Below are 11,953 nucleotides of genomic sequence, written 5' to 3' on the forward strand. Positions count from 1 at the left end.
CGAAGGACACAGCCCCGGGTACCGCCGAGTCAGCGCCGCTCTCCCCGCACCGCCCCCAGCCCATCCCAGTCCTGCCCGTCTCGGAGGGGGCGTGGGGGCCATGAAGCCGCTGCCGTCTATAAAAAGACCCCGGGGAGGGCGAGACGGGACCACCGTGCCGCCAGCGCCGCTGGGGGGGGCGAGGCATAGGACAGACAGCGACACCATGGCACAGTCTGTGTGGGGTTACGACAGCGACAACGGTGAGAGGGGGAGCGGGGTCTCCCTCGGGTTGAAATGCCCGGGGTGAGCCCAGAGGGCAGCCCCGGGGCTGGGGGTCATCGCTCTGCTGAGAGCCGGGGTCTGGCTGGGAGGTGTTGGTGACCTGCCCTTGCGTTTCCACCCAGGACCCGAGCGCTGGCATGAAAACTACCCGATGGCCAAAGGAGACAAGCAGTCGCCCATCGAAATCAACAGTAAAGATGTGCGGCATGACTCTTCACTGGCGCCTTGGCATGCCAGTTACGACCCCGGAGCAGCCAAAACCATCCTGAACAACGGGCGGACCTGCAGAGTTGTCTTTGATGACAGTTTTGATAGATCAGGTCAGCTTTTGTTTTGGCTTTTGGGGGTTGTCAGGAGTTAAAGCTTACATAGTGCTTGAAATCAAAACACATCCCACTGTAGCTAGCCCACACGGAGGAAGTTATTTGGGTAGGTGAGATGTGGTCCAGAGTTTATTTCAGTGCACCCTGCCTTTTTTAGGTTGAGCAAAGGTTGGGCAGGGAGGCTGCAGCTGCATGGACACCCCTGTCACACAGTGGAGAAGGGAGACTGAGTAGCAGCCAGGTATTACGGCTAGTACTTCCCAAAAGTAACTTTCTACATGGACACCAAGTCCTCAGGTGTTGTGTCAAATGAGTGAATTTTATCCAGGAAGGTTTAATATGCTGTCGTAGACACTTCATAAGCACAAAACTTGCATGTTGTCACAGGCATTGATCTAGATTTTGTCAGTTTGCTTCACATCCTCAGCAGACAGGTTAGCCTATTAGTCCGTTTAGCCATGTGGCTATTTCAGATTTGAATATTTTTGAATATATTTGAACGCTTGGACACTACGGTTATTCTTTCCAGGGAAGGTATCCAATCCACATTCATTTTGTGTCTTAGGTATAACAGGGAAACTTCTACATGCTTGTCCTGGCTATTTTTTCTAATTCTGCAGATACCTCTTCTACTTATATTGACATTACATCACAAAAATCAGCCTTTGAATCTATAACTTTTCTTGGCAAAAGTTACCTACATCGTTTTGGTATGAGCAGCTACCCAAAACTGAGGTTTTACTGACTTTTCCAGGTTGGAGAAATGGATGTAGTCAAATCACAAATGCTGTTACCATTTCCCATAAGAATTTGTAAAGACTTACTTCCTTGAATGCAAAAGGAAGCAACCAATTAAAAACAACTTGTTACAGCACCTCTCGCTGCATAGGACATTTTTTTTGTCTTTTCTTGATGGTCATGGTCATACTTGTTTCAACAGTGACAGTCATTGAAGCTATGTGAACTAGAGTAGTATTACCTGAAAACAAGCATGGCAATGTTATTTTTAATAGAACAAAGCAGGTAAACAGAGCCCAAAGCCTGAAATGCCTGCTTAAGCAAAATGCCAAAGATGGAATTTTTAACTGTGTAAACAGCAGAACTACAACTGTATGTTCAAAAGGGAAAAAAAAATCTACAATTAAATGAAAATCCTGACAGTTATCATTACTGCATATTCATGCAGTAATATTCAGTACATATTCTGCAGCACCTATAAAGTGCTGCAGAAGCATTACACCTACATTAAGTATGCTGCATGCAGACTACATAGCTTAATAATTGCGACTATCTACTTTGAGTGGTAATCCCAAAACTGTTCAGCAAGTTCTGGAAATGTTTAGATTCTTTTGACTCAACCTTTGACATCTGATAATGATTCTTTTCCCTCTGCTTTGTAGAAGTCACTTCAGAAAAGCCATGAAATGGCTTTGCTATTTAATTGAGAGATAAGTCTTGCATCTCAAGTTAAATTTTTCAAAACTGGATTCCAGAGGTGTATTAGCTTATGGTTCTGAATACAAACAGGCATCAGCAGTTAAAGTTAAAAGTAAATTCACATACCATATAATGTGAAAACATCTCAAGAGTATGCAATATTGATATTGAATTCCTTCTAACAAGAAGGAAAACAATCTAATTAATGGAAAACCATAACTTTCCTTTTTTTATTTTTATTTTTTGCATCAGCTTTGATGGCATTTTTATTGTGATTCTGTTCTTAGGAAGCTGTATAATTAATGATATACATCAATGGTATATTGAAAGGTTAAAATCACTCCTGTGTATTCTGATGAGCTTATTGTTTCCTTCGATTCCTCCATTTACAATTATAGCTACGTGTTGCTGTTTCACATCTCAGAGATAGAATCTAAACTATTTAGGACAAGTACCATCTCTTTATGTTTTTGTGCTTTAATACCAATTACTGCTGCTTCTATATAGAAGCCTTAGAAAAATAATAAATTACACTTCTGTTTTAACATGGAATTCTTGTCCACAAGCACTGCATAAAATCAATCCCATGACTTAAAAGCATATAAAGAATTAAATTGATTATGAACCTTTCTGGATGGATCTGATGTGTCTTCTTTGCAGATTCCTGAAGGCAGAAATCTTTAGAAAGAGGCTGCTCAAGAAGGTGTCTGCCCAGGGAATTGTGTTGGAGATAGACCCTGATACGGTCAAGACAGCTGTAGCCCTTCCTGTAAATCATTTTCCCTCCCCAGTATGTCTCTTGCTTCTTTGGACACACAATGTGAACTCCCTGCTCCCAATTTTCTGCAGGCTGCTGCGTAGTAGATTTGCCTGTTGGAATAAAATACAATGTTTAACAGCTCTAAAGAACCACAGGAAAAAGAATTTCAGAAACACTTTTTTTTGGTCTAATCTCATGGAAAAATCTTTTAAGTTAGAAAGGTTTCTGTTTATGCTGGAGATACCTGGACCGTTATGGAGTGCCGTTTCCAAGTGCTGCACAGTATTTGATTTCTCAGAAGTGCCATTAGTAAGAAACCACTGAAAAATGAGTTTCTAACTCTGATACTGATTTAGCTTGTAAATGTAGGTTGAACGCAAATTCAGCTCTTAAAGGAAAGTTCGTTCCTTGTGCAAACTGCCGTGTAAAAGGGCAAGCAAATACTATCAAGAATTTGGGCCGCAGAGTCTATGCCATTTTTCCTATATTCAAAAGTAAAACAAGAATAAAGTGATATATCTTCTACTGAGGGCTCTATACAGTATTGATTTAGTTAGGATGATCTACTTATATATTAAACTCAAAAAAGTAAGAGGAAGGCATGCCTAAAACCTGAGGCAGTGCTTTGTTTCTGCCTCTCTGCCCTCTGTCAATGGCTATGACAGATACCAACTTAAAAGAGAAACTGCAAAATTAAACCTTCTGTTATGTGTTTAGCACGTCTTTTATCTGTAGGTATTCCAAAACACATGATATCAAGAATTAATTTGACACCATTGGGTACAAGAGGTTTTAAATATGTTAACTTTGAACTTCAAAGCTATTGTTAGAAGTTCAAACTTGAATGCTATTTAAGCAAGGTCTTCTGGCACTGCAGTTGTGAACTGCATTATCAGCTTTCTGTGTAAGGAAACACGTCTCATTCCTGCCTTAGGTAATGAATGAAAAAATACATTTGAGAGCTTATCCTCTAGGCTGTCCCTGCTGAAAAAAAAGTCCCCAAACCTAACAAGAAGAACAGGAGTGGTGTTTTGAGAGTCAGGGTTTATGCAAATTGCTGATGTGTGGTAAGCATTATGTGCCTAGGAACATTTTTTCTTTTTAGAAGCACCCAACCATGCTGTAACCATAGTTTGCTTACAGACTAGTTTGTAGGCTGGCATTGATGCAGATTATCAATTGCAGTGCTGAGAGGTGGGCCGCTCACAGGAGCATACAGGCTGCGCCAGCTGCACTTGCACTGGGGTTCCTCTGATGACCATGGCTCTGAGCATGTTATAGATGGGGTGAAATATGCAGCAGAGGTAGGACTGAGTTTTAACAGTGGTGTTCAGTACTAACTGGAATTTGGTTGTGCATCTGAACAGATTAACCATTCTCCCTTTTACAAGCATTTATTTTTTCTCTGAAATCTCTTTATTTTTTTCTCTAAACTCTGTCTGTGAAACTTGTGAATATTCATCACTGTGCAGTGGAATATGCTGCATCTGACAACAAACATATCTTTGCAAATACTAACATGAAACTTGCCTCATTGAATGAGTTTTTGCTGTATTTGTAGAATGTTTTAAAAATCCTTGAGGCAAAGTGATGTATTATTTCCAAATAGAAAGCTCTGTTTTCTGCTGATGCTTTGTTGGCTGTTAATAATTTGTGGCATAACTTGAATTACTAATTTAGTTTCATGAAGCATTATGAGTAGAAAAAAGTGTTTTACGACTGTAAATCACCTATATCCTTGAGGTGCAGAGCTTACAGGGGCTCTGCCCACCCATCATATGAGAAAATTCTGGTAGATATTTTACAGGGTCAGGATGCACATACATTGCAGAACTGACTGTGGGTGATGGTTTTTGTTTTTGTTTTTGTTTTCCCTCACATTCCTTAGGCACAGCCAAATTGCATTAGTATTCTACTTTCTGTGACTGACTACAGACAAATTCTGCTTCCTCAAGCTAATTTTTGGTTAGTTCAAGCACAGACTTCTTACTTTGCCTTTTTTTTTTTTTTTTCTATTTTCAGTAATTGGGTATTTATAGACAAGAGAAGAATGCCTGGAATGCATGATATTTTGCCAAAATGTGGCCAAAGATAACATGGCTACTCTACCGTTATCCTTAGCAATTATATCTTTATCCATAAGGGAAAAGAAACAGCATTACACAAGTTTGTATTCAGGAAAAGTTATTTTGTTGTTATTTAAAAAATAAAATAGTTTAAAAAAAAAAAGTTAAGAATTTTCATTCAAAATATTCACCAGACTCCTATTGTTTTGTATGGTACCATGGTCCAGACACTGCTTATTTTGAGACACTGCAGCACTTCTAGCTATATACAGGATATTTTTCTGGAAGGAGATAGAAAACTTAAAGTATATCATGAAAATAAGCATTGTTGAAAACAGAAATACGAAGGAACCCCCAGGTTACAATCTCTACTCCTCTCCAGTATGATGTGCAGAGAACTGTAAGAGATAAAAAACAATAACAAATGTACTAGATAAAACTCAGTGTAAATCCCAGAGCTGATATCTACATAACCTGAAGATCTACTTGAGTGAAGTGCATGTCAGTAGGTGCTATATGCACTGCATGTGTGCATGTCACATGCTTGGGTTGAACTGTGTATAGCTGAATTGTTTGATGAATTTTTAAAAGACGTGTGGTAAACTCCATTTTCTTTCCTTTATGCTTCAATCATATCTAAAGTGTTGTATATAGAAAGTGTGAGCACGTGGAAGCGTGGGAACATGAACTGGAGATACTTATGTGTAGTTTCCTTTTTCATGTCCATTCCTTTACTTGCTGTCTAGTGGAAATTTCTTAATATAATGTAAGAGATTGTAAGACTGCAGCATTGGCAATTTCTTGCATTTATAACTGAAATTTTATTGATTTTTAGTTACACATGGTACACTGGAATCCAAAACATGGCAATTTTGCTGGAGCTTTGAAACAACCTGATGGTGTGGCTGTTGTGGGCATTTTTCTGAAAGTAAGTGGTAAACATTCAGTTTTCATATATTTTCTGTGTTTACCATATTTTACCTTTATTTTTCCCTATACTATATCATTTTACAGGAAAACAGTCAAAGTGATGCACAGACTGAAGTCACGTATGTCCTTGGGCCCTATGTCAGCTCTGTGCTGTGATGTGTACTGAGTGAGAAGGACTCTCTGTATAGGAGTGTTTCCTCCTGCCCTTTATCTGCTAACAGGTGTTATTATATCTACCTGTCAGCAGGATTATGTTGACTGATTCACTCCCTTGATCTCTTGATGATCCCTACATGAGCTGAGAATCAAAGAGAGTTCAAGGAACCTACTCCAAAAGACTAAATACTTGAAAGAACTGACAGTAAAAGGAGCTCACTGAACATTTTAACCTTGAAATAAAGCAGGTTAATAAAAATATTACAATACTGATATTTTGCAATTGATCTTTTTATAGACAGAAATCAATCCTCGTGTCAAACCTGTATGTGCACTTACATGCAAACAAACAAGTAGGATAAATTATGCAAACTTCAAATATGTTGTTCTCATTGTACCCACAGGTGTGATCTCCAGGTTGAGCACAGTGTCAGAGAATATGTCCCCTTTTATTGCCTAATCAATGCTAATTTGCATTCATACAAATGTAGCAAGTGGATATAATTAATTTTGCTACAGTGCCCTTGGACAGACTAAATCCAATGCCATTTTAATTCTGTTGTACTGTGAACCAGCCTGGCCTTTTTTCTTGTGGTTATTTTAAACTGATAGTGATAGAATTTCAGCACCTGTACAGATTCTCCCCTATGACTATGTAGAATCACAGTGGTTTGGAAGGGACCTTAAAGATCATCTAGTTCCAACCCCCCTGACATGAGCAGGGACACATTCCGCTAGACAATGTCCTTTGATTATTTTTCCTTTGTCATCTTTTTTCATCTATTCTGGATTAAAATTTTGTCTTGTAAAGCACAACTTACGAAGTATAACATTATGTTCCTATTGACCATGCTAAGGTCAGCTAAAAAGTCTACAAAAGAAAGTAGTATCACTCTGTCTTCGTTGGCCTTTCATTTTTTTCTTGCTCTTTGACATGAGTCATTGTTCTGCTCTGGGTTTGTCTTGTTTCATGACTGGATTTTGAGTATTGCTAGAACAGAGATTGAATTATCTCCTGAATAGTGGAATTTAATCTTTTTGATAAAAAAAACGTCATTAAAAACATGTTTTATGCATACTGTCTTTACTCTCAGATGCAGAGCCATGTCAAAGCTTTTGGTGGTGCTGAACGTCATGAACACAAGCAATAGAGTGATTCCAGAGCTTTAGGGGTTCATGACATTATTCTCATCATATGTCTTACATCAGGTCTGATCTGACTGCATATGTGCTGCAGGATATTCTGTGTCTGTGAGAGCCCTGTATCTTCATTACCAGCACTTTCCTGAGTGCCCATACATCTCACAGAAATTGTGGGTTGCTTCCAAACCAGGAGCCAAGGGCTGGACCCTGCAGCGTCTAGATGACACTGCATGTACAGTTTGTTGCTCAGACAGTGGGAGCTGTCTTGTGGAGTCTTACAGCACACTTTTGAATTACAAAGCCAGTTTTCTGTTAGCATCAGAGTCTTCTATTCTGGACATTGTTTTAACAGACATAGTTTTGTGCCAGTCTGATTTGGATGCTCTGAGGGTGTTGTCCGTAGGTTCATGCCCGGTGAGCCCTGCCAATAAGCACACAGAGTTGGAATCCACATGGACGCCTTTTTAATTAAATAATTAAACTTGGGACTGCAAAGGTACTGCTGCCTAACTTGATGGATGTGATATACATCTACATACTGTGGAGCATGATAAAAATATACAATACTTGTGCTTTGCATTACAGGTTGGAAAAACTCCCAAACCAGAAATGAAGAGAATTCTTGAAGAAATAGATAACATTAAAACCAAGGTATCAAAACTTGCTCTCTCTCACTCTCTTTTTTTTTTTTTTTTTTGGTGATAAAATGTAGTTGAAAAGCATCAGGAGTAGAAATTAGAAGTTGAGATTCATTCTTTTTGGCATCATTCTGGTACCTAACATTAGCACTGGAGGTGATAGAGTGGACTGTGAAGCAGGACACTTCTTTTTTTTTTATCGAAGTAAGCATCTAACTTTTCACTTCTGTAATTATTCATGCTGAGGATGATATTTTGTCAGTCCTTGCATGCATAGCTGATAATCTTATTGGCACTGCTGTGTGTAAATAAGCTAGTGTACAAACACCAAGAAGAAATTAAAAGCTTTTTGAATTTGAGGCCAGAGGACAAAATGCTTATCTAAGGACATAAGTCCATACCTATTACATACATTAAACTGCAGAAGGGAGTTTATTTGCAGAGAATTATGATGCTACTTCTTAACATCATTATTTAACATAAACTTATCTCCTAGGCCTACCTTACCATTCCACTTCATGAAAAGCCTTATGATTCTATCTAATGATGCTAAAACTCATTTTTATGTATGATATTGAACATATCACCAGATCACTAGGACTCGATTTTACAGTTTATAAACATTTTCTTGCAAATTTAGCAGAATTTCTTTCATTTACTTTAAGTATATATATACTTAAAACATGTAAGTTTGTAAATACTTACTGCCATTGATGTGAAGGTCTGAGTCTAAAATCTGTTATCTCCTCACTCAGTCTTGTTAATTTTAATGTTTCAACCTTAGCTTAGCTTTTCTTAGCTTTCATTACATTTCATTTCTTTCTGCTGAGGGAATTGAAGGTCAATTTTATGCCACCTATTTTGTCAATTATATCAATCTTAATATAGTTTGAGCTTCCTCTTGTAACCCTTTTGTCCCTTTTTTGCCATTTACATGCAGAAGAGCTTTGCTACAGTTGAAAAAAGTTTATAAATTGCCCTTTGAAACACTGTGTCTCATATAATTATGACTAGGTGGTAGTGATAACCACCCCATTACATCATATTCAGGACTGCCTTGTGGGCAGAATTTATGACTTCTAACTACAAAACAGAAAAAATAGAAGAAATCTGATTTCCTGCAGATACTGTTTGTTTTGGTTCTGGGAAAAGCAGAGAAAGATAGGCCATGTGCAATCATACAGATCTTGTATTTTATTTCTTAAACTTTCTGTTCCTGTCATAACATACATTTAACCGAGACTGTTATTTTTCAGGACAGATTAATGGATGGTATCATCAGTGTATTTATCTCACGTGCAGTCTCAGTCACTGTGATGCGTTACAGAAAGAGTAGCTTTTTGGCCACTGTACTGTATTTACTGAAAAAGCACAGTTTTGTTTGAAGCTATTTGCAAACTCATTTTCAGAATTTACAGAATAATTTTGTCAGGAAGACATTTGGAATCTTGATGCTATTCCTTCTGGTGGTATTTTGTGCAAAGATGTGTGGAAAAGGTTTCAGTTCCTCCCATTACACTTTGTAGGGTAGTTCTCTGTTTCTGTCTACAGAAGATTCTCTATTAGAAGAGCAGCAATTTGGAAGAACAGATTTTACTTTCCAGAATTGCTTCCTAAATACCAGTAGAGAACTAAACTTTCTTGTTTAGTTCTTGGTCACCTGCAGGGGAGACAAGAAAATCTCATTACACTGCTGTTGAGATACTCAAGTATGCCCTTTAGTAGAAAAGAAAACAGGAAATGTTGTCTGGTGTCTGCTGTTCTTCCTTGTCTGTTGATGCTCACCTTTAGTAAAAAGGCATTCAAGGTCCTGTACCCTTCCAGGGAGTATTTCAGTTTCTTGCTTTGTGTAACAGTGCCAATAAAAAGATTAAAAGTGTCACCATAGCAATGTAAGTAGAGAACAGTTTCAGGGGAAGAAAGATGCAGATTTAAATTCCTTGAGATAGAGAAGAAGAATGAATCTTAGATAAACACTTGGCCACTGTTCTATTGGATAAAAATGGTACCAGAACCTACAGTGCCCTAACTTTTATCCCAAATGACCCCAAATGAAACAAATTTTGATAATCAGTAATTAGTTTTGAGGGCATGGGGAATAGAAAAATATAGAAATGAATTTGCTTTGGTCCTGTACAATTCAGGCTGCAATTTCTCTTAATTTATTAATGGAGTCAAAATTTCAGTTACTAATTTCAGGGCAGATACTTAACGAGACAAAAAGGAGGTTGATCTCTTGCATTAATCTTGATATTTAACTACTTCCCCTATAACATTGATGCTGGTGTCTTTCATGCTGTATATGCCTAGAATTACTTAATTGATTTTTCATGTTTGTTTTTGTTTGTTTGTTTGTTTTGTTTTGTTTTTTAAGGGGAAAGAGGCTCCTTTTCAGCACTTTGATCCATCAATTCTTTTCCCCAAATCTCGGGACTACTGGACCTACCATGGTTCATTCACAACACCCCCCTGTGAGGAGTGTATCACTTGGATTCTCTTGAGGGAGCCCATTGAAGTCAGCCCTGACCAGGTAAACTCCAGCTAGTTCTGCTACTCCTTTAACAGTTCTCAACAGTTGTGCACCATGTCAGTGTAATAATTTGCAAGCCATATTTTACCTTGCATGTTTTGATAAAGAGAGCTTTAGCCGAAGGCTGTGAGAAATTGGCTTCAAAAAGAGTTAAGCTGAATTGAACTGCAGAGCTGGCCTTGAGAATTGGGCTGTCTTCCTAGACATGATCTGGAATAGCTTCAGCAGGAGTGTTTGTGGGATCCTGAAGACCAGTGCAGGCAGAATTGCCCCAGAGGCACAAAAGTTGGTCCTCTCAGCAGGCTCAGTTCATTCTTTGTACTTCAGTATCTAGTGGCAAGTAAGAGTAATGTCTAGCAGGTTTAATAAACTATTGGTCCAGGAAAACTACTGACATCCTAAAAATTGTAAGTGAGAAGAACCAAACTAGCTAGAACCTGTAAATCCTAATGATAATACAAATTAATGTATTGGTTGTACAATCAAATTCCTCATCTGTCTCAGTGTTTGTTCTAGGCATCAAGGTGCTGTTTCCAGATGAATTTACGTGGCCACCTTTTATTTTTCTTCCTTGCAGATGGCAAAGCTCCGTAGCCTTTCCAAGAATGGTGAGAACGAAGCCATGAACCCACTGGTTGATAACTGGCGCCCACCTCAGCCTGTGAAGGGCAGGGTGGTGAGAGCCTCGTTCAAGTAAAGCTCTGTGGAGCCTGAGTTGAGAAAAGCCCTGCATTCTAAAGCATAGTTAGTTTTTGCTCTCTACTGCTTTTCCTCTGGATCAAGATCTGTGTTTCTCAGCTTAACATTCTGAGTGGTAAAACTGAATCTGATTTTTAAAGCAGAAGATACTCTATGCAATCACTAACCTTATGGAGGAAATGTGAGACACATGTATTCCTCGACCACAAATGTTTTAGCATTTGTGATAGTGTCTCTTCTGTCATGTGGTCTTGGAAGAAAAATGGGCTCAGTCCCAATATTTAAAATGAATTTCAAAGGAAATGTAGTAAAGGCAGAAAAATGAACCAGTAGCTCAGGAAAGCAGGAATAACAATGGGTCAAACAGTGCATGAGCAGGAGCTAAAATGCCTGCTCCTACAGCATCTTTAATAGATATCTTCCTCAGATGTCCCATAGAATAAACTCCTCTTTAACGTACCACATTTTTCTTTTCCTCTCTTGTTCATAGTTTGTTGTCCAGGATTCTGGGGATACAATCAGGCATGTTTGGCTTTTGTGTGTGAAGACAAAAAGACATACCTTGCTGTCATTGCAGCATTTGCTGTCTTTGCTATGTCCTGCAGCTGCCCATTGATCTTTCCTTGATTCACTGCTACTGTTACTTCACCCATCCAGCCCTAGAGCATTGCTGGTATCAGGTTGCCTTGTATTTAGTACAGCAGCTTTAGGATTGCTGGGGGGTGAAGTGCCTTCCTCCTGCTGCTCTACTGTTACCTCTCAGGATGATGGATTTTATCTTTGATCCTCTGCCCATTTTTATTTTTTTTTGGCATCTTAGTCTACATATTAATGATTTCACCTATTAGGGATTTTGTTGCATATGGAGAGGGTCTTTGCTGATGACTCATGTCATTTGTCTTCCCTGCTACTAAAAAAATCCAGATTAAGTCTCCTAAGTGTTTGTTTACTGTGACTCTGCATAGTTGGAGGCTCTAAGTGAAGTCTCTTTAGCACTGTCACTTTCT

At 38.7% G+C, this 11,953-nt stretch overlaps 1 protein-coding gene across 1 annotated transcript; it reads left to right on the forward strand.

Annotated features, from left to right (window-relative positions):
- Window positions 1-205: 205 nt before the first annotated feature.
- On the forward strand, window positions 206-10,944 carry LOC311206997 (carbonic anhydrase 3-like; the record flags this gene model as incomplete). The annotated part of the gene is made up of 7 exons (XM_084282849.1): window positions 206-242; window positions 387-584; window positions 3,970-4,088; window positions 5,686-5,778; window positions 7,665-7,730; window positions 10,092-10,247; window positions 10,825-10,944. 7 exons carry the CDS (start codon window positions 206-208, stop codon window positions 10,942-10,944), a joined length of 789 nt encoding a protein of 262 aa, XP_084138975.1.
- Between the last annotated feature and the right edge of the window lie 1,009 nt (window positions 10,945-11,953).

This window comes from Netta rufina (assembly GCF_964035555.1).
Source record: "Netta rufina genome assembly, chromosome: 2".
Lineage (NCBI taxonomy): Eukaryota > Metazoa > Chordata > Aves > Anseriformes > Anatidae > Netta > Netta rufina.